This window comes from Dermochelys coriacea, chromosome 6, assembly GCF_009764565.3.
Source record: "Dermochelys coriacea isolate rDerCor1 chromosome 6, rDerCor1.pri.v4, whole genome shotgun sequence".
Classification (NCBI taxonomy): domain Eukaryota; kingdom Metazoa; phylum Chordata; order Testudines; family Dermochelyidae; genus Dermochelys; species Dermochelys coriacea.
In genome coordinates this window covers 81,681,350-81,709,188 of record NC_050073.1, presented here as the reverse complement: position 1 = coordinate 81,709,188, position 27,839 = coordinate 81,681,350, and the positions used below count along the sequence as shown (strand labels likewise).

Here is a 27,839-nt window from a genome sequence, read left to right as displayed (position 1 = left end):
TCAATTTTATACAGTTGATTGTGTATGTTTCCACTAAGTGCATTAAATCGGCAGAGTGCGTCCTCAATACCGTGGCTAGCATCGACTTACAGAGCAGTGCACTATGGGTAGTTATCCCACAATTCCCGCAGTCTCTGCTGCCCATTGGAATTCTGGGTTAAGGTCCCAATGCCTGATGGGGCAAAACATTGTCGCACGTGGTTTTGTGTACATGTCATCAGTCTCCCCTCTCTCCCTCCCTCTGTGAAAGCAATGGCAGACAATCATTTCACACTTTTTTTCCTGGGTTACTCATGCAAATGTCATAGCACGGCATGCATGGAACCCGCTCAGCTCACTGCTGCTGTTGTGAACATTGTAAACACCTTGCGCATTATCCTGGAGCATGTGCAGAACCAGGCTAAGAGACACCAGAATGAGGACGATTGTGATGAGGACATGGACACAGACATTCCTGAAAGCACGAGCTGTGGCAGTAGGGACATCATGGTGGCAGTGGGGCTGGTTGATACAGTGGAACGCCGATTCTGGGCCCAGCAAACAAGCACAGACTGGTGGGACCGCATAGTGTTGCAGGTATGGGATGATTCACAGTGGCTGCAAAACTTTTGCATGCGTAAGGCCACTTTCCTTGAACTTTGTGAGTTGCTTTCCCCTGCCCTGAAGTGCAGGAATACCAAGATGAGAGATGCCCTGACAGTTGAGAAGTGAGTGGCAATAGCACTGTGGAAGCTTGCAACGCCTGGCTGTGACCGGTCAGTCAGGAATCAATTTGGAGTGGGCAAGTCTACTGTGGGGACTGCTGTGATCCAAGTAGCCACTGCAATCACTGACGTTCTGCTATCAAGGGTAGTGACTCTGGGAAATGTGCAGATCATACTGGATGGCTTTGCTGCAATGGGGTTCCCTAACTTTGGTGGGGCGATAGATAGAACACATATCCCTATCTTGGCACCAGACCACCTTGCCAACCAGTACATAAACCACAAGAGGTACTTCTCAATGGTGCTGTAAACACTGGTGGATCAAAAGGAACATTTCATTGACATCAACGTGGGATGGCTGGGAAAGGTGCATGATGTACGCATCTTTAGGAACTCAGGGATGTTCGAGCAGTTGCAAGAAGGGACTTACTTCCTACACCAGAAAATTACCATAGGGGATGTTGAAATGCCAATAGTTATCCTTGGGGACTCAGCCTACCCCTTGCTCCCATGGCTCATGAAGCTGTACACAGGCAGCCTGGACAGTAGTAAGGAGCAGTTCAACTATAGACTGAGCAAGTGCAGAATGGTGATAAAATCTGCCTTCGGACGTTTAAAAGCTCACTGGCGCTGTTTTCTGACTAGGTTAGACCTCAGCGCAACCAACATTCCCATTGTTATTGCTGCTTGCTGTGTGCTCCATAATATCTGTGAGAGTAAGGGGGAGACATTTATGGCAGGGTGGGAGGTTAAGGCAAATCGCCTGGCGGCCAATTTTGAGCAGCCAGACACCAGGGCAATTAGAAGAGCACAGCTAGGCGCACTGTGCATCAGAGGCTTTGAAAACCAGTTTCACGACTGGCCAGGCTACAGTGTGACAGCTGTGTGTGTTTCTCCTTGCTGCAAACCGGCCCTCTTTGTTGATTTTAATTCCCTGTAAGCCAACGACCCTCCTCCCTTCGATCACAGCTAGCAAAGGAAATGAAGTAACTATTGTTTTGAAACCATGCATTCTTTCTTTATTCATTAAAAAAAAAGTGAGATAACCGAGAAGGTAGCCTGTATGGGTTGGGTTGTGGAAGGAGGGAAGGACAAGGCCACATTGCTTATTGTAGCCACACTACAGATTAAAACTGTTTGAATGACCAAAAGAAACTATACCATCTGCTCAAGAAACTCCCTGAAAAAAACACAGGAACAGATCTGTGCAGACACATGCCTAGAACCCCGACCAGGGGTATTCTATCTGCTTCCCAAGATCCATAAACCTGGGAATCCTGGGCACCCCATCATCTCCGGCATTGGCACCCTGACAGCAGGATTGTCTGACTATGTAGACTCCCTCCTCAGGCCCTACGCTACCAGCACTCCCAGCTATCTTCAAGATACCCTGACTTCCTGACCCTGAGGAAACTACAATCCTTTGGTGATATTCCTGAAAACACATCCTAGCCACTATGGATGTAGAAGCTCTCTACACCAACATTCCACACAAAGATGGACTGCAAGCTGTCAGGAACAGTATCCCCGATAATATCATGGCAAACTTGGTGACTGAACTATGTGACTTTGTCCTCACCCATAACTATTTCACATTTGGGGATGATGTATACCTTCAAATCAGCGGCACTGCTATGGGTACCCGCATGGCTCCACAATATGCCAACATTTTTATGGCTGACTTAGAACAACACTTCCTCAGCTCTCGTCCCTTAATGCCCCTACTCTACATGTGCTACATTGATGACATCTTCATCATCTGGAAAAGAAGCCCTTGAGGAATTCCACCATGATTTCAACAATTTCCATCCCACCATCAACCTCAGCCTGGACCAGTCCACACACGAGATCCACTTCCTGGACACTACAGTGCTAATAAGCCATGGTCACATAAACACCACCCTATACCGGAAACCTACTGACCGCTATACTTCCCTACATGCCTCCAGCTTCCATCCAGGACACACTACACGATCCATTGTCTACAGCCAAGCTCTAAGATACAATTGCATTTGCTCCAATCCTTCAGACAGAGACAAACACCTATAAGATCTCTATCTAGCACTCTTAAAACTACAATACCCACCTGCTGAAGTGAAAAAACAGATTGACAGAGCCAGAAGAGTACCCAAAAACAGGGGTGAAAGTTAGAGGACTTACCGGTACGCCGAGTCCTGAGCAGGGGGCATGGCCTCAACTGGAAGAGGCATGGCCTTAAATCCCCGAGCGCTTTAAAACTTGATTTAAAGAGCCAGGGCTCCAGCTGTCGTAGTAGCGGCTGGGAGCCTGGGGCCCTTTTGATTACCCTTGAGCTACCAGTTGCAGAGGCAGTTGGGAGTCCAGGGGCTCAGTGGTGATTTAAAGGGCCCAGGGCTCCAGCTGCTGCTACTGCAGCAGAGCCCCGGCCCCTTTAAATCACTGAGGAGCCCTTGGGGCTCCTGGCTGCCACCGCTACCCCGGGGCTCTGGGTTTTGGCAGAGCTTTAAAGGGCCTGGGGCTCTGCTGTGGTAGCAGCTACCAGAGCCCCGAGCCGTTTAAATCCCTGCCTGAGCCCTGCTGCCCAAGCTCCATCGGGGATTTAAAGGGCCCTGGGGCTCCAGCCGCCGCTACCCCAGGGCTTTGGCAGCAGGGCTCTGGTGGGGATTTAAAGGGCCGGGGCAGTAGCGGTGGCTGGAGCTCCAGGGCTCTTTAAATCCCCACCAGAGCCCCCCCACACATACCCCAGGGCACAGGCAGCAGGGCTCAGGCGGGGATTTAAAGGGCTTGGGGCTCCAGCTGCCGCTACCGACGCAGCCCTTTAAATCCACTCTGGACCCCCGCCGCTGCTACCCCAGGGCTTCGGCAGCAGGGCTCTGGCGGGGATTTAAAGGGCCCTGGGAGGATAGTGGGGGCTGGAGCTCTGGGGCTCTTTAAATCCCCGCCAGAGCCCTGCTGCCCGAACCCTGGGGTAGCGGCAGCAGGGCTCTGGTGGGGATTTAAAGGGCCCTGGACCTCCAGCCCCTGCTACTGCCCTGGGGTCCTTTAAATCCTGGCCTGAGCCCTGCTATCCAAGCCCTGGGGTAGCAGCAGTGGCAGGGCTCTGGCAGGGATTTAAAGGGCCAGGGCAGTAGTGGTGGCTGGAGCCCCAAGCCCTTTAAATCCCGGCCTGAGCCCTGCTGCCCGAGCCCTGGGGTAGGGGTGGGGGGGCTCTGGCGGGGATTTAAAGAGCCCCGGAGTTTCAGCCACCACTACTGCCCTGGCCCTTTAAATCCCCGCCAGAGCCCCACCGTCGCTACCCCGGGGCTCAGGCCGGGATTTAAAGGGCCCCAGGACAGTAGCAGCGGCTGGAGCCCTGGGGCCCTTTAAATCCCCACCGCAGCCCCGCCGCCACTACCCCAGGGATTTAAATTGCCCTCTCGGAAAGCCGGTCCTGGTATGGCGCACCGGCTCTTACCGGTACGCCGTACAGGGGCATACCGGCTTACTTTCACCTCTGCCCAGAAGTCACCTACAGGACAGGCCCAACAAAGAAAATAACAAAATGCCACTAGCTGTCACCTTAAGCCCCCAACTAAAACCTCTCCAGCGCATCATCATAGATTTACAACCTATCCTGAAAAATGATCCCTCACTCTCACAGATCTTGGGAGACAGACCAGTCCTTGTTTACAGACAGCCCCCCAACCTGAAGCAAATACTCTCCAGCAACCACACACCACACAACAAAAACACTAACCCAGGAACCTATACTTGCAACAAAGCCCAATGCCAACTCTGTCCACATATTTCTTCAAGTGACACCATCATAGGACCTAATCACATTAGCCACGCCATCAGGGGCTCATTCACCTACACATCTACCAATGTGATATATGCCATCATGTGCCAGCAATGCCCCTCTGCCACGTACATTGGCCAAACCAGACAGTCTCTATGCAAAAGAATAAATGGACACAAATCTGACATCAGGAATCATAACATTCAAAAACGGGTAGGAGAACACTTCAACCCCTCTGGCCGCTCAGTAAAAGATTTAAAGGTGGCAATTTTACAACAGAAAAGCTTCACAAACAGACTCCAGTGAGAAACTGCTGAGCTTGAATTAATTTGCCAACTAGATACTATAACTTGGGTTTGAATAGAGACTGGGAGTGGCTGGGTCATTACACATATTGAATCTATTTCCCCATGTTAAGTATCCTCACACCTTCTTGTCTACTGTCTAAATAGGCCATCTTGATTATCACTACAAAAGGTTTTTTCTCCTGCTCCTAATAGCTCATTTTAACTAATTAGCTTCTCACAGTTTGTATGGCAACTTCAATCTTCTCTGTATGTATATATTATATGTTCCATTCTATGCAGCTGATGAAGTGGGCTGTAGCCTATGAAAGTTTATGCTCTAATAAATTTGTTAGTCTCTAAGGTGCCACAAGTACTCCTGTTTTTTTGTGGATACAGACTCACAAGGCTGCTATTCTGAATTCTGTTGCTGGGCCATCCTCTGGAGTGGAGTGGCTGGAGCCACCCCCCCACCCCACATTCTTGAGTGTCTGGGTGAGGAGGATATGGAACTTGGGGAGGCAGGCAGGCGGTTATACAATGGATGCAGCGGGGGCTGTGTTCTTGTTGGCTTTCCTGCAGCTCCAACAGACGCCTCATCATGTCCGTTTGCTCCCCCATTAGCCTCAGCATCACCTTCTGCCTCTGCTCTTCATGCTCACTTAATGCTTTCCTGGCCTCTGCCACTGAATACCTCCATGCATTAAGCTGTGCCCTATCATTGCGAGAGGACTACATGAGCTCAGAAAACATGTCATCACGAGTGCGGTTTTTTCGCCTTCTAATCTGCGATAACTTCAGGGACAGAGATGATAGGGGGAGCATAGAAACATTTGCACCTGTGGGGAGATGAAAAAGGAGAGTAAAATTTAAGACGATACATTTCTGAGAACAAAAGGGAGACTCTTTCACAGTGAATCAAGCAATTCACAGCAGACACCACATGTGCATTAGGTACAAGTTCACATTTTGCCTTTTATATTGAGCGCCTGCCAGTATGGTGACATCACACACGGCTGGGCAACAGAATTCGGTTTCCAGGCAGCCACAGTAAGCCTTTTGGTATGCGGGTTTGGCTTCTTCTGCCTTCATACCATGTGGGAATGGTTTCAAACTGCAGCACCATCCTTTCCCATAGCAAGCAATGCCGGTTGGTTTCACATTTAAAAGGAGGGGCTGCGATTTTCAGGTGGATGTGCAGCACAAACCTGCCTGCACCCCATTGCGTGGCTATTCTCTAGGATGATCCCTTCACCCCTCCCCGTGCCGCATTGCTATTCTCCAGAATGATCCCTTTTAGCCAAGCACAAACAACCCAGCATGAATGGGGTCTTTTTACTGTTTCCTTACAAAAATTCCCCTATTTCAACCAGGTGACATGAATGATATCACTCTCCTGAGGCTAACACAGAAAGATAAAGACCGAATGTTGCTTGAATGCAACCAAAACCCATGACCATTCGCTGCCATGCTTTGTGCTGGAATGATTCCAGACTACTCGCTACTGGCTTGGTGCGGTAAAGTGTCCTACTGTTCTCATTTCTGAGAACAAAAGGGAGACTCTTTCACAGTGAATCAAGCAATTCACAGCACACAGCACATGTGCTTTAGGTACAAGGTTGCATTTTGCCTTGTATATTGAGCACCTGCTGGTATGATGACACGTCACAAACAGTGGGCAACAGAATTCGGTTTCCAGTCAGCCATGGTAAGCCTTTTGGTACACAGGGTTGGCTTTTTATGCCTTCATAATGTGGGAATGGTTTCAAACTGCAGTGCCATCCTTTCCCATAGCAAGCAATGCCGTTGGGTTTCACATTTAAAAGGAGGGGTTGTGGTTTTGGGTGGATGTGTAGCACATACCTCCCTCCACCCCACACGTGGCTATTCTCTGGGATGATCCTTCACCCTCCCCCCGCCCATGGCTATTCTCCAGGATGATCCCTTTAGCCAAGCACAAACAACCCAGCATGAACGGGGTCCTTTTACTGTTCCCTTTCAAAAATTCCCCTTTCAAACTAGGTGACCATGAAAGATATCACTCTCCTGAGGCTAACACAGAAAGATAAGACGAATGTTGCTCGAATGTGACCAAAAATCCAGGACCATTCGCTGCCATGCTTTGTGTTGAATGATTCCAGACTATGCTACTGGCTTGGCGCGGTAAAGGTCCTACCGTGGAGGATTAAAATAAGGCATCCCTCCCCAGAAACCTTCTGCAAAGGCTTCAGAGTATATCCAGGAGAGCTTCATGGAGATGTCCTGGAGGTTCCTGCTCCATCCCCAGGCACGTAACAGACTTTTCCAGTAGCTGTTCTGGCTGTGGATTGCACCCAATTCTTCAGGGCAAATCAAACATAAACACTATTGCTTTTAAACCCTGTACTGTAGTTACAAATGTGCACACACCAGAGCTGCCTTCTGCGGCTTCAGGGGCAGGGATCCCACCTTGGGAGGGTATTGGCTCCAGGGTGATGAAAAGGTTGGCTGCTGGGGAGAATGGGTTCACCACTTGCCTGCTGTGCATTCTTCCTCCTCTTCCTCATCCACAAAATCCTCCTCCCTGGTGGATGAGCTCCAGCTTGCAGGTGTCCATGGACAGAGGGTGGGGTAGTGGTAGGGTACCTCCTAGAATGCCTGCAGTGATAGAAGCGGCATGTATAGGGTTGAACTGGAGGGTAAGTCATCCGTTTGCCTCCTTGCCTTTTGGTAGGCTGATATGTAGTCCAACTTTACACGGCACTGCTGTGTGTCCCTGTTGTAGCTCTCTCCTCATGCCCTGTGTGATTTTGGCATATGTATTAGCATTCTGCTTTTGATCGGAGTTTGGCCTGCACAGATGCTTCTCCCATACAGCAATCAGCTCCAGTATCTCCCTTTCGAACCATGCTGGAGCTCGTTTGCGAGCTGGGGGGACTGCATGGTCATTGTGCTGCTGAGCTCGCCATGCTGACTAAACAGGAAATGAAATTCAAAATTTCCTGGGGCTTTTCCTGTGTACCTGGCTAGTGCATTGGAGTTCAAAGTGCTGTCCAGAGCGGTCACATTGGAGAACTCTGGCATAGCTCCTGGAGGCCAATACTCTCGAATTGCGTCTGCACTACCTCAAATTCGACTCAGCAAGGTCAATTTTAGCGCTACTCCCCTCACCGGGGAGGAGTACAGAAGTTAATTTTAAGAGCCCTTTAGTTGGTTGTGTAGACGCTTTCATTTTAAAATTGACCTAACGCGGCTAAATTCGACCTAACCCCATAGTGTAGACCAGGGCTCAGATGGAGATACTGGGTAAGCACTGTTGATACACAGAATACTGTAGCCCACTGCCCCGTCTAGGAGAGGGAGAATTATGGAATTCTACCCCTGGACTGGTAAAGGCACAAAGCCTGACACTTGAGGGGGAGCAGGTAAAGAGACCAGGAAAGCAACTGAGATGCAGCTAGCCCTGTAACTCAGACAGGATGGTTTAAGGAGGAGCACAGCTGCTGCAACCACCACTACTACAAAGGCAAGGGAGGCTGGAGGAGAACTTTGACTCCCTACACACACACACACACACAGAGTACAGAATTCATGTGTGGGCATGGGAGAAGAATACAAGGGCTGTGTTGTCTATATTTAGAGACAGTGATCGTCATTACATCTGGCAAGGACCCCAACTGTAGTACAAACCTACATAAGCTTTGTAGAAGGGTACATTGTAAGGGTAAACAAATAAATAAAAATGGAACAAACAGCTTGAAATGGTGCAGGAGATAGAATCTTGACAATTTTCTTCAATATCTATAACCTTAGGTGGAAGACTGCATTTCTGCTGTCAGTAATGGATAGGATTGTAGAGCATTCAACAACAGAGGTCCATTTAGGTCATAATGATTGGTTGTGAATTCTAAAAAGAGCTATTATCTCCTTTTTAAAGATGTATTATTCCACAGAACCCACTTCTAGTGAACTAGGAGAGTAAACTGAATTAGTGAAATAAAGAAAACCCCAAATTATTATTTACAGCAACTGTGAAGTGCTCCCTAGACTTTCAGATAACAAAAGTATAAAAATCCCTAGTGTTTTTGTTCAGATAAAGTAGTGTAGTTTAAAACTGAACAGAAACGCTATGATGAGCACTATATAAAAGTGATTTCACCTCTATGTTGCCAGTTTAAATCCTACTTAGGTCAGTGCTAACAGAAAAGCATTAGCTATGCTCAGAGCTTAAATTCAGCTGGAGCTATCTGGAGCGGAGCTCCGGTAAATATTTTCAAACCTGCAGGAGCCCCACTGCCCCCACAGGGCTGAAGCCCTAGAGACCCAGCATCGCCCCCGCCCCCTCCCGCAGTGCTAAAGCCCCAAGACCCCCACCCCCACCCCACAGCTGAAACCAGGAGACCCGAACGAGGAAGTGTGGGGGAGCCTCTGGGAAATAATCTCTGAGAATTTAAATCCTGGCTATGCTCAGCAGATGGTGTCAGCAGCCAGCTTGCTGCCCCCTGCCAGTACCATAACCATAGCCCTTGTACAGTAGCATTGTTCCTGGCCTTCCACCAATGTGCCCACTAACACAGGAGGTTAGTTTGTTTTAATTTAGCAGTGTATTGAAAGTCCTAATGAAGAGTAGAAAGGCAGCTATTAGGAAATGAAGAATTCAACATCCTGCCAAATGCTTGCATGCACCCATGCCGTTTAATAGCTCTTTTGTTGCCTACATTAATTAATTATGCAATTGCTAATGAACAGGTGTCTGTCCACCATTACAACTGCTTCCTGTGTTGGCAATTTCAGCAAAAAGGCTAAAAATTGAACGCCATGGAAACTGAGTTACTCTTTCATCCTTTGAGATCAAAGCTCACATAAGGGCTGCCTGTACTCTACCCATTTGCGAAGAGAGTGAAAAAAGGAAGTTTACCCAATTATAATGGTTGTTCTTCAAGATGGCTGGTTCCTATCTGTGTTCCACTGTTCATATGCTCTCCTCATTCTCTACTCTGAGAGCATAACGGACAGTGCCGACGAACTGCTTCTCAAGGTCCTACTCCTCTGTGAATCCAGACATGATCCAAAGCAGAGAAGAAGGAGGGCAGGTAGTGGAATACAGATATGGACCACACATCTTGAAGAACTCCAGTTACAAGATAGTAAGTAAATTCCCTTTCTTCTTCAAGTGCTGGTCCCTATGTGTATTCCACTGTGGGTGACTAATGAGCAGCACTTCAGAGAGGAGGAGTTTGCAAGGATGTAGGTGGTATGACTGCTAATAGAACTGCTGTCCAAAAGGATGCATCATCAGTAGAGAAGGCTTGGACCAAGACCTAATGTCTTGTAGATGTGTGGATGGAACTCCATGTTGCTGCCTTGCAAATATCAAGCAAGGATGCCTTGTTAAGTGATGCTACTGAGGATGCTTGTGCTTTCATAGAGTGACCTGTAGTGGGGCAGCTGCCCCATTCCTGCAGAACAGGGGATAAAAGCATCCCTGGAGAGGGCTGCAGCTGGGAAAAGCAGCTGAGTGAATAGCTGGCCACAGGTGTGGCTGGCTTAATCAGGCCACAGCTGGCCTGGATAAAAGAGGCTGTGAACCAGGAGCTGAAGGAATCTCTCTAGCCCTGAAGTGGGAAGGGCTAGCTACTGAGAGGAGAATACGTGGAGCGGGGAAAGGGGAGCTCCAGCCTGGTAACCCACAGGCCTCAGTGAAGGCCTAGGAAAGGTACTGGGGCTGCAGAGGGGAAGCCTGAGATTAGACAAAGGCAGCAGGCCCTAACCTCCTTGCCAGTGATGAGTGGCCTCTACAGACTGCAGTTTGCCCCAGTGAGTGGGGGCTAGATGATGACTGGCAGTAGCCACTGAGGCAAGGTGGGTTTAGAGGACTGGGGGTTCCCCTGGGAGGGGAGACCCAGAGTGAGTGGGTACTGCTGGAGCAGAATGACATGCTGGTGTAAGGGGCCAGTGGCAGGCGAGACACCAGCCAGGAGGAGGTGTTTTGTTGCTGGAGAGCTAATTCCCTGGATGACCAGCAGGAGGCGCCGCACCAGTGAGTCTTTGCCTCGCTACAGACCCATTATCCCATGTGGTTGGTCTGGGGGCAGATGTGCCAACCTATAAAGCAGGATACACCCAGAGATTCATTTAGAAATTCTTTGGGAGGAAATAGTTTGTTTTCAGATTCATTCCACAACAGCATTCTCTCATCTGTTTTGTCCTTTGCAGTTAAAATGCCTCACATTGAGGGAATGTGGAATTCCCTTGCTGGAAGCATGGAGCTTTGGGAACAACACAGGTAAGTTGATAGTCTGATTTTATGTGAAATTCCAAAACCACTTATGGATCAATTTTGAGTGGAGTCATAGTGAAAGTGTCTTTATGGAATATTATGTATGGTGGGTCTGCCATTAGGGCACCAAGTTCACCTATCCCTCCTTTTAAGAACCTAGACATTACTGGGTGCGTCAAGTCAGAGTATCAGTCCATTGGTGGGTGTCCCGTTGATTGCCATCAGGTGAACCTGTAGCAAGCTAAGGGAAAGATCCATCATCTTGAGGTTTAAAGAGGTAATCCAAGATAGTGGGAATACTTGCTGTTTCTGGAGACACGCGATTCTGCTGGGCCCAGAGAAAGAAACTCTTCCACTTGGCTAGGTAACATTTTTGGGTGGAGTCCTTTCTGCTATTATTGAGAATGGGTTGTACAGCTTCGGAGCAGGAATGTTTTCGGTTTGACGCACATCCAAACACCAAGCAGTGAGGTGAAGAGCATCCGGGTGAGATGACTGACCTTGCTGTTCTCTTGAGTCAAGAGATTCAGGAAGAACTGAATGCTGATGGGTGGATGGTCTGATATTCCTAGGAGACTTGGTAACCAGAACTGCATGGGACATTTGAGGATGATTTGTGCTCTGTCCTGTTGAATCTTCCAAAGAACCCAAGGTAGCAGTGGAAGAGAAGGAAAGGCATAGTCCAAGTGGTTTGTTCAAGGGAGTAGGAAAACATTGTCTCTGGAGTACCAGCCTTGGGCTCCTATGGAGCAATATGTGTTGCTTCTCCTGTTCTCCTGGGAGGTGAACAGATACAAAGTGGGAGTTCCCGACTCTATGAAGATGCTGTTTACCACAGAACAGTGTAACTCCCATTAGTGATTGACAATGGGAAATACCCTGCTGATAGGATGATGTGGTTCCTGATGTACCAATTCCATAAGTTGACTGCTTCTATACACAGGGACATGGATCTTACTCCTTCCTGCTTGTTTATGTAGAATACGGTTGTCTTATTGTCCAATATTAAGAGGATTTATAATGAAATTGGATGAATGGTAAGAATGCTTTGCAGCAGGCTTCTTAGACTGCTCTGTGTTCCAGAAGATTTATGTGCATTCTAGTTTCCTGTGGCATTTAAGAGCCCTGGGCTGCATGAGCCCCACAGCCTAATAGGGAGGTGTCTAATGATCTTGTCAGGGATAGCAAAGGAATCCCATGCACACTTGTCCTGGAGCTTTCCAGCAAGTCAGTTGAGACTCACACTTTGATGGGAATTGTCACTATGGTGTTCATGCTGTTTGCTTCGTGTAGATATTGTTCAAAACCAAGCTTGCAAGCTACATAGGAGGAGTACAGGGTGGATAAAAACAAATATTTTTTTTGAAAAAAAATTAAAAATCAGGTTTTTTTGGTTCTATTTAAATGATAAATTTCTCTTTTAAAAACGTCTGTTTAAAATTAAATCTGAATTAATAGAAAATATGTTAAGGGCTAAACTTATTATAAACTTCTCTCATCACATTTAAATAAAAATAAATATGCTGAATCTATGGGCCTCTACCAAAAACTCTGCATTAAAGGCTGTTCTTCTATATAAAGGAAGAATCAGGGGAAAAAACTTCTAAGTTTTGAGGTCAAGTTTTGTAAGTATGACAACTGGTCATGTACTGTTTAAAGGGCTTCTTTTGTTTAATAAAAAATAAACTTTATATTCTGGTTTGTGTGTTTAATTAAATTTCACTTACCATCCTAATGTAGCTTGATACAAATCATGACTAAAGTTTTTTTTATTGTAGGTAAATAAATATCATTCATTTTCTAACATACTAAAAACATACAATTAATAAGAATCTGAAAATATTAAGCAATATAATTGTGCATAGGGAGATAGACTCACTCAGAGTGAGGACTTAAGTTGCTCCTATTAATTCTGTAGTCTACATTGGAATCAGGATAGACTGTTCCATGTTTACACAGATTCCCAGGGATATTGGGAGATGCAGCATGTTAGGATTTCTAGGTATGCCCTACCTGTGAAAAGCCAGTCATCTAAATATGGGAAGATGATGGAGCTGCCCCTTCTGAGCTGCTGTTACTGAAAACACTTTAGTGAAGACCTTGTGTCATGTTGCTAGACAGAATGGGAGTCCCCTGTATTAAGTGGTTGGAAACCACCACAAACATGAGAAGTCTTCTGTAGAAAGGGTGAATGATAAAGTATGTATCTTTCCTATCAAGAGCTGTGAACCATGTGTCCTTTTCCAGAGTTGGTTTTATCAATGCCAGGGTAACAAAGCAGAATTTTTGTTTGCAAATAAACATATTGAGTTGTTGCAGGTTGAGAATAGGTCTCCATCCTCCCTTCTTCTTGGGAACAAGAAAATATATTGAATAAACCCCTTTTCCCTGGTGTTAGAGGTATTTTGCTCCTGCTTCCCATTGGAGGAGAGAATTCTATTTCTTGAAGGAGGATCACCTCCTGAGAGTGATTCCTGAAGAGGGCCAGGGAAGGAGGTTTTGGAGGGAAAGGGGAGAGAAACTCTATGGTATTGTTGGAATGGATGATATCCAGCACCCACTTGCCCATTATTGCCTTCCAGTTGTAGGGAAAAAGTGCTAGGTGGCCATGACAGGAGACCTGAGGATGAGGTGGCAATGGCATCAATATTGGTTTGCAACTCCTAAGCATCTTATCAAAAGTATCTTTTAGACAGGCTGGTTGATGTTACTGAAGTGGAAGGAGGCAGGTATCATGTTCTTTGCATCTTCTGTCATTTGCAAGGTGCTTCGTAACAGCACGGATTGTAAAATGGCTGAGTCACAGGCATTGGTTTGCTTATGGCATTTCCTCTTCAGGGCCGGTGTGTGTCTATATATACACACACCAAGGAGTGGAAGATTGCCCTAGGGTCTTCTAGTGAGTGCAAAGACTTATCTGTGTTTTTGTTTAAGACTGGTCTCTAAGGGCAAGTCCTCTACAGTGTTCTAGACATCATTGGGAAGAGTATAGCCATGAGTCCCAGCCCATCTCAATGGCAGTTGCCATTGATCTTGGTGCTGTATTGGTGGCATTGACCACAGCCTGTAATGAAGTTCTGGCCACCAGCTTGCCTTCATCAATAAGGCCCTGAAACTGAGCCCTGTCCTGCTGTGGTAATTTGTCTTTGAAATCTAGGAGCTTTGAATAATTTAGAAAATCATATTTAGCCAACAGCATTTGATAGTCTGCTATTCTAAACTGGAAGCTAGTAAATGTAAATACCTTCCTCCCCAGAAGGTCCAGACATTTGGCCTCTTTATCAGTGGGGATGGTTCTTGGGTGCTGCTGCCTGTATTTTTCTGTGGCTGTAATGGAATGCTAAACTATTATACTGTTCTGCCACTAGGTGGCACTGTATAAAATCTCTTATTTAAATGAATATCAGCTATACCTGGCAGAGCATTAAAGGATGGTATGATGAACACATCTGCTGTGTGTGAAGAATCTCTGTGACCAGTCCATATCTGGAACAGAAGTACATGACAGTGGCAGCCTGAACAACAGGGAGTTTTGTGTAGGGTGGGTAAATAAAAACTCTACTCCTTTTGCCAAGATGAAGTAACACTTGTCAGCCCTCTTGAGGATAGGGGCTCATGTTGCCAGTGTATGCCAGGAAGCCCTTGCTACTTCTAGTATGGCTTCATTCACTGGAAGTGCTATCTAGCCGGATCTCATGAGTTGAAGGATGTCCAAGAGCTTATACTGTGTTTCTTGGACCTCCAAAAGGAGATTTGGAGCTCTTCCACCACCCTCTGTAGCAGGTTCTGGAATTGTTTGTGGTCATCCAAAGGGAGATGGTGATGTGGAGCAGTCACCTCATCTGGAGATGAGGGGAGAGATTCATTGGTACCAGCGGAACTGGCTCATTCCCCTTTTCTTCTATGACTTCAGGAGGAAGTATTGGTTGCTGTCTTGGAGGGGAGGGATGATATGACACTCTATTAGATCGCACAGATCCTGCATTTCCTGGTTTGGGTGGATAAGACTGGTTCCAGGAAGTTCTCAATCTCTTATCTGGACTAAACTCTCTTGGTGGAGGTGATGGTGGTTCCTCCAGTATAGCTGCTTTCCCCAATGACAAGCAGGTGAGATCCAGCTCAGTTGGTGGTGATGTCAGTTCCATTGAAGGAAAGTCATGGCTAGTAGACAGTATGGGGGCTAGACTTATTTTCCCGTAGTTTGTGTCTCCTAATGGGGGGTCAAAATCTCCCTTGTAAGGGTTGACCCCAACAACAGGGGAGATTGCATATCTGAGAGAACAATTATGTCCTCCAGAGTGGTATATATCGTTACACTCTCTGTGGCACACAGGGCCTTGTCTGCCTGTCCCATTGGCGTTGATGTGGGAAGACTCTTGACTGGCAGATCCATTTGGAGTCATTGCAGTATTGTCAATACGAGTCTCCTTCGTGTAGTGCTCTTTGTCATTATTGGTGGTTCTTGGACCCTTGACCTGGATGGTACCACAGGCAGCATTACTGCTCATGCAAAGTCCAGTATCAGGAGAGCCTTGCTCCTGTGCACCACCTTATCATACTCCTGAGGCTTAGGACATCTTAAGTCTTTAGAACTTGGGTGCAAAGACTCACCCAACTTGGATAGGCTCAGGGAGGGATTTATCCTCTTCAAAGTGGACTTAAATAGGGATCTGCTCTTGTGCTTATGAAAGTATCCCTCATTCCCATGAGGAAACTGCAAAGAAGAGTCTCTGGCTTTGCCCTTTCTCGCTTCTGCATCAGACCTTCTATTAGGAAGTGTGCTCCTCAATGACTCTGGCCAATGTACAGGGAGGTCCTCCCAGCCTGAGTCTGACTGAAGTCTCAACTTTCTCCAGAAGGTACTTTTTAAGATGGAGTTCTTGTGCCTGTCAGCTGTGGCTGGGGGAAAAGGCAACAGATACTGCACTCGGAGATATGCATTTCTCTGAGACTAAAGGCTGACTAAGACTGGGAATGGGAGAGAGTTTTCAAAGCCTGGTATTCTGGGCACAAAGCTAATTCCTGTACCAGGGAGGTAGGAAGTTTCCCCCTGGATTACAGATTCAACTATTCACTAGTTATCCTAATAAGACTATTAACACTATCTACACTAATGATCTAAAACTATATAAAACTCTGAAATATTTATAGGTTTTAAAGACAAGGATTAAGCTGAAAAGAAAGGAGAAGCTCCAGACACTGGAGATTCCAACACAGGCCATGCAGTGGTAAGAAGGAACTGGAGAAGTAGCTGGTCTGCACTACCCCTTATATCATCTGAGCAGAGCATGGGGAGAGTAAAGGCACAGGTGCAGACCAATGGACACTGCTTGCAAGAGTTCTCCAGTCTAAGGTGCCTGGAGCACATGTATACCTACCATAGAATACACATAGGGACCAGCACTTCAAGAACTGGACTTGCCAAGCCTGTCTATCTAGCCCTTTTAATGAACTTTCGCTTCTCTAATAAAAATAAGAAATGTACAAAACACATACCTAGGTCATTATTAACTGAGGTTCTAGAGTTAGCAAGAAATAAAAGGCTGAAAATGTTACTCTTAAAATAAAATTCTTGACAACCTCCAGCTGCCTGCCCCAGCCAGAATCTTGAGGCCATGCTCTTTAAATTCTAGATGACTTAACCTCAAGTGTTTATTTTTGGGAGGTGCCTAGTTTTAGGTCACTCGGCATTCCTGACTCAAATTTTCTCAGGGTGTCCATTATTTGCAAACTCTCTGCTGTCCTGGGCCTCTGTTTGAATTCAGTAGAAATATAAAGTTATGTATTTTAACTAATCCAGGGGTTCTCAAACTTCATTGCCCTCAGGCTTCAGCTCCAGGCAGTGGGGGTTGGGCTTCAGCAAGTCTCAACCACCCCTGGTGCCCCCATTAAAATGGGGTTCCAACCCACAGTTTGAGAACTGCTGCTCTAATCTATGGAAATAAGACAAGATGCTTACAGCAATAGCTGAGTATAAAGAGATAAACCAGTTTTGTACATTACCTACTCCCCAACTTAATGTGCTGCTGCCTTGTTCTCTAGTAGTTCTTTCAATGCACTACAGTTACAAGAATCTCCATGGAAAGGTGAACTGCAAAACCAAAACATTGGTTTAGGTCTTTTTGCTTCTTTAAAACATCAGGCCTCCTTTATAAATAGAAATAGAAATGCTCCTGCAGAATAGGGCAGGGTGCAGAATAGGGAGGAAGAAAGGGTGCAGGAAGGGGCATGATGGGCTCTGCATGGGGAAGGGGTGTAGGAGTTGCTGCTACTGACTTCTATAGGTGCAGCACTTTCACTGAGCTTCCCAATGTCTGGTGTAACTAAGTTTCACGAGTATGGCTCTGGAACATGGTCCCAGCAAGAGGGTGCATGGAGGAACTGCAGACAGTGGAGCTAGCAAATTAATTTGGCTGTCGAGGCAGCACTGTAGCAGCATCTCCTACACATCTCCCTTTTCAGGATCCATTATTTCACAGGATCCAGTTTTAAATTACTGTATCATGGAGAAGTCAATGCAAGTCAGACTCAGTGTACTCTCATTTGCAGGTCATGTTTAAGAACTAAACCAACACTGGACAACTTCCTCTCCCTCCCCCTATAACAAGCTCCCTCCTTCAACGGCCTAAGAGTCTTGGCTTAATGAGCTACTACACGTGCCAGAAGTAAAGGTATCTTTTCATAGCCTACCTGCTTATCACTTTTCAGCTCATGTCTTGATGCCATTATTACAAACTCTGATTTCAAAACAAAAGCTTATATTAAAAATAAAAAATAAGCCACCTACATTTCACTACTGAACTAGCAATTTGTGCACAGTGATGTGTATGTCTATTTGAAGACAGGTTCACATACCCAGTAGGTTAGGAAATGCCTATTAAATATGCTGCTGCTGGAAGATTTCACCAGTGTCTTGACCTGACTGTCACTGTCTAGTGGCAGTAACTGAGATTTGAGACAACCATAAAAGTGTAAGAAAGCCACAGTTGTGCATTGAGTTGAAAATAGAAATAAATGAATCATTTGTCTCTGGGGATTGGCCTGTACAGAAGTACAGTGCTTCACTGTTCCTGTTCAATATACTCCTTTGTAAGTTTCATTTTCATTAAGGGCATTCAACTATATCTAAACTCTTGCATACAAAGTTCTGGTTGAGAAGATGGTTATATGAATCTTCTTTGGTTGCTAAAACATATTACCTTTTCAACATTTTATAGATTACATTGATTTTGATCACTGTTTATAATGAACTAGAATAGGCAGTTTGAGTAACTTGTTCAATTCCTTTACAGATATTTGAAAATAGCACTTGTGCAGCTGCAGGACTACTCATGTAAAATGGTAACACAAGCGTCCATAGTTTTGATATAGGTAGTTTGTTTTTTTTAGACAAAGGAACAGTTGTACAAGATCTCTCATAGGGATTACATAAAAGGGAAAATATGTAGTGTTTCCAGTTAAAAACTGCATGCCAAGTTTACTAAGATACTACATACCTGATTCATTGAATATGAACTATGCTGACAATGCCAAGATTACTGTAGGTCAAAGCTATAAATAAAAATACTCCTGGAGGAATTCTGCACCACTGCAGGTGTGCATATTTCATGTGCCATGCATTTTTTTTTCCAGAAAATAGCTTCTGCTGAAAAGTTGCTGAGTTCTTTTTGCCCACCAGAGGGCACTGTGGTGCTAGAACACAGCAGCTGCTCCTGGCCAGTCCTAGCTAGGATAGGGAAGAGAGAGCCTACAATGCCTTCTTCATAGCACCTGTCAGGCCGGGTCAGGAGACAGGGGCTATGGGGAGACAAATGGCATGGGACTGCTGGGGGCCAGACAGGAGCTCATAAGGGGAGGATAGAGTAGGGCAGAAGCTGAATGGGAGTGGAGCCACAGGGGTGAAGGAAATGCAGGGCCACATGGGCAGAGGGTGCAAAGTTACAGGGGGAAGGGAGATGACTAAGTGAGGGCATAGACACATGAGGACAAGGGGTGCAGGGACACATGGAGTGAGGGGAGAGGGCTAGCTGAGGGGGCAGAGACATGGGGACATGGGGATCGGGGTGCAGGAACACATGGGGACAGGAGCAGATGTGCCCTGACTGAATGGGAGAGGAGTCAGCCAGGGTCTTCATGGGTGAAGCTCCCTAACTCCTTTACAATTGCTCCCCCAAAAAACAAACCCCTTCCATACTTTTCCTACCCATACCCAGCAACCCTCCAAGTTCATACCCAGCAATTACTTCCAATCTTCCCCCCCCCCCCCCCAGCCTTTGCATTGCTTCTGAGGGGATGGGAAATATGGTTCTGTTCTGTAGTTTAAATGTATTACTCAGTTCAGTATTATGCCTTGTATGGAATCTGTCAACACATTTCCTGAATCTTTATCATCTGTTTTGTTACAGACATGTTTGCTGACAAAAACCAAGACAAAAACCATATAAAGATGAATATTGTCACCATATAACGAACACTTCCCCACATGCGATAGATTGACAGCTTCCTCACCTATTCTTTCCTACAAATCTTGGCAGGAAGTCTTGATTAATCTCTTGCAACAGCTCAATGTCAACATTTTGTCTTTCACTGTAAGGCCCTGTCTACATTATAAATACTTCCATAATCAGAGACCTAGTTTCAGCACAACATGGTTTTTCCACTGACTTACCTCCAGTGTAAATAGGGTAATAAGAGGAAAGTAAGAACAGATTAAGGTACATTTTACTACAGATTTCACACTTGTCACTGTGGGAAACAAAACAATACAGTTGTACAATGTAAACAAATCCTCATTGGCCTCCTAATGCTGTAGTCAATGCCTTATGTTTTTGCCTGTAAATCAGAATCTTTATTAAAAGTTTTTTTAATAAGCTGTTATTTGCAGTGGTACAAAGCAGGCTGATGTTTCAGTATACCAAACCCCAAGCTGTGTTTAATACTCTTTAATGTTGGGTGACATTAACACCTTTGACTCTTTGGACTCTCATATTCCACTGAAATTAATACAAACACCCCCTTCCCAGTCAATTGATAGACAGAAAATATTGAAAAGTTTGTCCTTGCTGCCTCTCTCCCACCCCCTCGATAATTCTTCCCATGACTCCAGAAGTCAGGGATAACAGATGAACTTTGAAGCATGCCCGAAGGTCAGTAGATTCTGCCTGTTTCAGACCATGGTTGAGGATTAAGTTCCAAAGTCAAAGATCCTCACACAATTGCCAGCTTTCCTTCTCTTTTACACAAAGCGAGTTTCAGCTCAAGCATCCCTGCTCACTGCAGCTGTGTCAGTATGACACAGCAGAAATTTATCCAATCTAATCAGGATGGGAGTCGATCAGATAATCAAAATTCAGATAATCTGGAGAATGGGAAAATGCAAGTCTGCAGCAACCATCTAGCGGTCCCAGGAGGATCACCCGCTTCTGGACCTGTGTGTGTAGGTTGTTCGGTTAATACATAGAGCCACATAATGGAGGGTCAAATAAATGGGGTTCTACTGTATCGGGAGAAAGGTTAGTCTCTGGGGTTAATCAGTCCCTGGCCATTTAGAGCTTTATGGTCAATATCAATATTTTAAATTCCATTTAGTGAAGATTAAGAGCACCAGTATAACATGCTCACAGCAAAATACACAGCTTGATTAGGAGTCTGGTGAGATTAAGAAAGTTAGATGTCATGAGCATACTGAAGATACTTGAAAGCCATGTCTCCTCAATAACCCTCTCAACAGACTCCTATATGTACTAAACAGGAGGAAAGATAAGCAGCAATCTTGTGAGATTCTGCACAGGATGTCTATGGCAAGAAGCAGCAGTTCCCCCCAAAACCAGTCTCAGACTGCGCAGCAAAGAAGGAAGACGCACACTAACGAGCAGCCCTATCCACCCCAATTTCAGCCTGCAGGCAACTCAACACTACACGTGCACAGATATCAAAGGCATATATTTCCTCTGATCATCTTTCTAGTAACTGTTATTTAAGTACTGCTATCAGTGAGCAGTGGCCATCTACACTACATCGCATGAAAAGGTGCATTCCTAGTGATGGTTTTAAAAATCAAAGAAATAAGCACATCCTTCATTTACAACCATTTAAGTTTATTTTACAACATTTCTTGGGACATTTTATGTTACTATTAACCAAATATCTGGATTGTTTACAAATATAATGGCTGCCATTTAATGCAAACAATTAAAAAGTGTCTCTACATATTAAAATTTTACATCATGATTTTTATTTATTAAACTTAACTTCTTTTGATGGGAAGGAACTAAGCAAAAATATAATTGTTTTCCGGAAATCAATTTAGAATCTTCTTGAGAAGCCCAAATAGAAGTTTCAAAAGGTCACTTCCTCCACCCCCATCAACACTCTTCTCTCTCACTGTAAAAGGAAGAAATCAAGTCCTTTTACCGAAGTCGCAGCAAATGTCCTCAGCCAAGTCAGTTTTTATTAAGGCTTCTTTACATATTATTGAATCCCATCATGCCTTTCATGTTTCCAGCAGCACCTTGTTGAAACTGTCTCATCATTGACTGCAATCCTGCCATGCCACCTAGAGAAGAGAGGTCAGTGAGAATTGGGTAGGTAAGTAGCCTGGCAATTCAATTAGTAGTAACTTTTTGGTAAAGAAACCTCATACTTCACCACTAATGCACAGCACCGGAGGTGTTCAACGGTGCTTTACAAAACACAATAGGCATAGCCCAGAAGAGCTCATTGTCTAGTTTGGATGGATATTCAAATCAAAGTAGTATGTGAGTGGGAGTAGATGTCAGAGGAAATCGGCAACTGAAGGCTAGATTTAAGATGGGTTTTAAAAGGGGAGAGAGAGAGAAGGAACACTGAATACTGAAATATGCTGTCAAATGCTCCCCCATAATTCCTTACAAATTACCTAGTTTATATTGCAAAAAATGTAACACTTACCCATGTGATGAAGAACTCTTGGATCCATCATCTTTGCCATCTGTTGGTTCAGTTTTGCCATTTGAGATGGATTTACATTCTTTGACATGTCACCTCCTTAAATACAGAAAGTGACAAGAAAAATGCATTACTCAGGAAACTGATAATGTAAAAGCTTCCCCCTTCTAGTTGCTGGATTCAAACCAGCTTAAGTTAACAATGGTCAAACATGACTCTGCCACCGGGTGGGTGGGGGTGTGTGAGGAAAAAAAAAATAAATCAGCAATCTGTATATTTGTAGCGGAGAGAGTTTTGTCCTCATCAACAGAAAACCTTTACTACCGGGCTGAAACTGTTCATGAACTCCACACTTAAATTCACAAGGCATGAGTGCTTTATCTCTCTGGCCAAGTGCACGTTAACTGTCACATAACTGGCATAAGTAGTAGTACAGCTAGTAAAGAATTTGATATAAGATGAAAGTGAACACATTTTAGATGTGCATAAAGCTATTCCAAGTATTTTCCAGGGGTTAGCAGAAAATGGCAATTCCAGGTGCACTCCTCTAAAATAATTTCCCCTTAAATTGAATCTACATGCAGCAGTCACAGCTGGGTTGAATTTACCACGTAGAGCAAAAATTAGCTTATAAACAGGACTTGGGAACTGTTTGGTAAATGATGTTTCTGACCAATAAAAAGATTATAGGAAAAAAACCTTGGATTTTTTTTCCTTATTATTTGGGGACCAAAGGGAATCCTCATTAATCAGATTTCTCAATCTTGTCCACTTTCATTGAATGAACACTAACAATACTTTGCCTTTATTAACTAACTTCAAATCAGAAATACCAGTTTCTGCTCTAGGGTCATTATATAACTCAACTGTCCATAGAGCAATAGAAGGCACTATAGCCCACTTTCTTTCTGCAGCCACACTTATTCCCTTTTCTTCCTCAGACCTCAAACTACCTTTTTAAATCCCCTCATCTTTTGCCCTATTCCCACTAGGACCACCACCACAATGCCTTTCCTACAGCTGAGTAATTGCCAAGTAGATGGATGTTTTACTTACCTTTGAAAAGACCCTTGATGCCTCCCATTTTTTTCACCATCTGTGCAAACTTTGTATACTGTGTCAAAAGCTCCTGTACATCTCTGGTAGAAACACCCGAACCTCTTGCTACTCTTTGGATTCTTCCTGGTTGTTTACTGAAAACCTTCGCACCATCTGTACTATCTAGTTCTGCGATTAAAAACAATGCAAAATATTTATACCTAACTGTATGTGAACTTATTAACATTATCTGGATGTAATACAGGTTTTAATGAGAACTCAGTCATTGAGAATTGTTTCTTTTAATTTTTAAAGTGTGGTTCTACCCTGAAAATTGACTCAGTGGCAGTGGACTTCCATATACATTGTATCTCAATGATTTCTATAATTTCCAACTACCAGACACTCAAGCTGGCTTTCCTTTATTCTTGTGCATCACCATTAGCAACAGATGTTCTGCATAACAAATTACGCCCCTAATTACATGTGTGCAATCCTATGAAGATTACTGCGGTTTGCACAGGTATATCTGAGGACATAATCTGCCAGTTAAGCTTCTATGACTAATGTTGATGAGCATGATGAAAACAAACCAACCTGAGTGCCAGAGACCAGGGTGAGCTGGTGGGTCTGACAGGTGGAAAACAATCCTTTTACTTGAAAATAGATAAAGTTTTATACGGCTATTAGACAAACATTCAACCTCACACAGACATTTTTGCAGGCAATTCTACCCTGACAATGACTTTAAAGGAAGTGATTGTCAGTCATTAGAGACAATGAGTGTATGGACTGTGTCTACTCCAGCTGCAAAAGTATGCTTAGAAATCTCCTCTAGGTAATAAAATATCCTTTCCAAATAATGTACTTTGGATCAAGCAGCATCTGGATCCTCTATTCAGTCTTATTTTTGAAAGCCTATCTGTTATGTGCACTTCAGTTCTGTTGTGGGTTTTCCAATTGTTTCATTGGATTGTTTCCACCTGTTTCAGTTATGTATGGATAGTTATACGAACATGATAAATTAGAAAAGGAGCACTTGTGGGACCTTAGAGACTAACAAATTTATTTGAGCATAAGCTTTCGTGAGCTACAGCTCACTTTGTTGGATGCATGCAGTGGAAAATACAGTGGGGAGATTTATACACACAGAGAACATGAAACAATGGGTGTTACCATACACACTGTAACAAGAGAGATCAGGTAAGTAATAAATGCTCAAATAAATTTGTTAGTCTCCAAGATGCCACAAGTATTCTTTCTTTTTGCGGATATAGACTAACATGGCTGATACTCTGAAACCTGTCATGATAAATTAGTACTCTCCTGTTTCTTCCCACCCTCCCCAATACTTGTTTCCCTGACTTGTTCCAATAAAATAATGAACACAGCTATGAATTATTTAAGTAACTGTTCTTAACTTTCTATTATTGGAACTTGTTTTACCTTGATCATTCATACTGTCCATTATAGTCATCAATTTCTTTAGCCTTGCCATTGATTCCTGTTCATTGCCTTTACTCATAAAATCCGTTCCAAAACCAGGGATCATACCCTATAAAATAGTACAGTTAAAGGAGTTAATTGTCTCAGGTTTGCAAATTAGAAGAGACTACTGTTTCAGTGACCTGAGAAATAGATACCACTATATATTTTAAATATTTTATTCAGCAAATTTGAACATGTTCAAATGCAGAAACAGGCAAGTTATTCATATTTACCAGAAACCATTAAAATTATCTGGTAGCATTTCAGGCAGCTATTCAATGGGAAGAATTCCTTAAAATTCAAAAAAGTTCTCCAGCACTTTCTACAAAAATTGAAAATGAGTGAAGTTTGGACAGAAAATTTTCAGGATAACTAACCAAGATCTGACTGAAGGGTCCCATTTTCATGATGTTTTGGAATTGTTCATACATATCTCTCAAAGTAAACTGACCTGAAGAACAACAGAAATGGAAGATTATTGAAGATGATCACAATTACATTTTTATGTAGACTGATCCTGCCCACCCATCTCTGATTACACTTTATGATGAGAACAGACAGAGCCAAGTAGTGTTAGATGCAAAGATACTTCTTCTGCATATTCTTCTATTATTTGGCTGTATCTCCCTTTGCATAACACATTTAAGAACCTTAGGTAAATTGCAATTGTGTTGAGAAAGCATGCAAATAATGCTATGTCAGAGGAGCAATCCATTTACTTTCACATTTCAACTGTTCATGAGATGTCTGGATTTTTTTTTTTTAGCTATATGATTTAAATTTATATTTCTCTTTAATTACTTAGTTTACCATGACAAGGGAAAAAAAGGTTGAATAGTTACTTCAAAATAAATTTTCTACAAACTGAAGATTACTCCAAAGGTTAGCTCTGTTGCATAATTTTTTTGGGGGAGAACTAGCTTACCGTGTTTCAGCTTTTCTATGAGTGCCTCGTTATCATCCAACTTTAATTCATTTACTTTATCTATCAATCCTTCAATATCACCCATGCCTGGAAAACAGAAAGCCTTTTTCAAAATTTGTGAGGAAAATTATGCTCCAATTTTTTTCTGTGACAGTGACATTTTTGAGAACACTTGTGTAGTCTGTAGTTATAAATAGTACATACCAAGGAGTTTGCTGATGAAAGGCTGTGTTTTGAATGGTTCAAAGTCATCTATGTGCTCTCCAGTACCAATAAAAATTATAGGACTCTTTGTGGCAGCAACTCTGCAATGAAGTATAAGTAATAAGACTGCGTCTCTAAACAAAATCAATATGGCCCAAATTCTGCTCCCTTATATTAAAATTAATGAATGTAATGACACTAGTGAGATTTTATTTGCCTGCAATATTCTAGTAGCTCCTCAAACTACCAGTGCAAAAGGCTTTAGCATAAAGGATTTGAAACAGCTACTTGCCAGTAGCAATTGGGAATCATTCCCTAATAAGCTCAGAGATTTTAGGCTTGTAATATTTTTAAAAAAAGTTACTATTCCTTACAATTATAAATATAACCCTCAAAATATGAACAAACTTTAAATAGATGTATTCCTGAATCTTCAGACAGACTCACTCAGTGCCTGTACCACTGCTGATAGCTTTAACAAGCACCACTAATAGGAAATTAAGATGGTCAGTTTCACTGTTCACATTCAGAATTTTGCGGGCGCCTAAAACTTAACCCTGTCCATTTCTTCCTGCTGCTGGGAAGCTAACAGAGGCAAGTACTGAAGTTATTCATGGAGGAGCAGCCAATAAAATGGAAAATCGTGGAGACCTCTCTTTCTTCCATATCTTAAAGCAGCCAGGAGGCTTCCAAATGGGGAGACTGATAAAGCTTCTCCCTTCCAGAAAGTAGAGGAAAGTGGGAGCTTCAAGGTGGTCAGACACCTACTAGCAAGAAATGTGAAAGGCAAAACTCTAGAGCAGGGACCACACTCTGCTAGATATTCTGAACTGTGAATTCCCAGCAGCTCGAGAGGTGGGGTGTAAAGAAAAAGAAGGCACCTGGTCATCTTATTAGCATGGCCCAGGACCTGCAAGGTGCAGCTCTCACCTTCAGTGTCTATTTCTGGCTAGTATGCTTCATCCTCTGCCAACTTTATTTTTACTGACAGAACAGAATATTTATAGACGTTGAAGAGTCTTAACTTTTCAGTTCAGTCAGACACTGATTTAAAGAGCTGGCATCAAAACAAACAGACCAGATTGTTCTGCCAATATTTTGCATCGTTTCTATAACCAACCTAATTTCTAACCTTATTTTCACAACAAGTGTGTTTGCCATGTCTGCCTGTAAAAAGACAGATGCTTAGATATATTTCTGATGTGTTCTGGTAACTTTAGGACTAGCTTCAGTTTCAGGATGCTGTGCTGCATGGCTTTTGACAGAAGCATGGAATCAAAGAAAATGTAACTGAGGAATTTATAAGTGGGTTCCTTTGACCATTTTCTGGACTTTTATCATTCAGAGATTTGACTTGAATTCCACTGATATGAGTCTCATCCAGCATTGCCTCACAATATCTGAAGTTTCAGTTTTATACTTTTTTGGTATGTCATCTTAGACTCTTAATGGGAAGCAATCTTTTCACCTGAACCATGTCTGTAAGGCATCTATCTACTAATTTTTGTAAGGATATTAAGACAAACCTCACAGTAACTTAACACCCCTCTCACGTGTAGAGAGAGACTAGTGATACTATCCTGAGAAAACAAGTTGATGCTTAAAGAAAGATGTGTAATATCAGAAAGTGCCACAGTCTGATCCTGAAAGCTGCAAAGCACCCATAACTCCCCCTGAAGTCAGGATCAGGCCATAAGTGGTTTGCATCAAGGCCAGTGTTACTCACTGAGCCAAGAATCAGCACATCCAATTGCACGTCACAAAAACAAGAGGAGAACTTTGTTTAACAACTCTTCTGGTAATTTAGACATAACATACAGCTACAAAAATACTGAAACCCCATTACCACACAATACTTACGCACTGAGAGCGCCACCTCCTTTTGCATGGCCATCAAGTTTTGTCACAATAACAGAGGCTACATCTACTTTATCTTTGAAAGCCTTTGCCTGAGCTTCACAAGCTTGACCAATGGAGGCATCCATAACGTAAACAATGTTATCTGGTTGCTGAAAAAATTAACACGAGTTATTTCTGGGTCTTAACTCTGTATTATGTATTATGTTCTGTAGTAGACTCTCTTAAGTACACTGAAATTTTAAAGAAATGGTACAAATCTAGAAAGTATTTGAAGAGTGAATCAAGACTGAACAATGAGCAAGAAAAATAGCAACTTGAAATATATTTTTTCACTTCATTCCCCAAAGAAAATTCAGGAAAACTATGGATATTTACTTTCAAAGATGGCCTACTA

At 43.7% G+C, this 27,839-nt stretch overlaps 1 protein-coding gene and 1 long non-coding RNA gene across 4 annotated transcripts in view; one reads left to right on the top strand and one right to left on the bottom strand.

Moving 5' to 3' along the window:
• The first annotated feature begins 10,331 nt into the window (after positions 1-10,331).
• Positions 10,332-19,881, top strand: LOC119857652. Its single transcript, XR_005293654.1, has 3 exons — positions 10,332-10,440; positions 10,941-11,010; positions 19,410-19,881. It is a non-coding gene; the product is annotated as an uncharacterized LOC119857652 (long non-coding RNA).
• A 1,199-nt stretch (positions 19,882-21,080) lies between these two features.
• The window catches only part of SRP54 (signal recognition particle 54), a 43,576-nt gene continuing 36,817 nt past the window's right edge, over positions 21,081-27,839 (bottom strand). For all 3 annotated transcript variants that reach the window (XM_043516599.1, XM_038406858.1, XM_043516598.1), the window contains exons 9-16: positions 27,446-27,594; positions 25,586-25,686; positions 25,382-25,468; positions 24,834-24,907; positions 24,415-24,523; positions 22,987-23,157; positions 21,934-22,029; positions 21,081-21,559 (exon numbers count right to left, since the gene is read on the bottom strand). In XM_043516599.1, the coding sequence (XP_043372534.1) occupies positions 21,468-21,559; positions 21,934-22,029; positions 22,987-23,157; positions 24,415-24,523; positions 24,834-24,907; positions 25,382-25,468; positions 25,586-25,686; positions 27,446-27,594 (879 nt within the window). In that variant the 3' untranslated portion in view covers positions 21,081-21,467. The remainder of the gene's footprint in view (positions 21,560-21,933; positions 22,030-22,986; positions 23,158-24,414; positions 24,524-24,833; positions 24,908-25,381; positions 25,469-25,585; positions 25,687-27,445; positions 27,595-27,839) is intronic.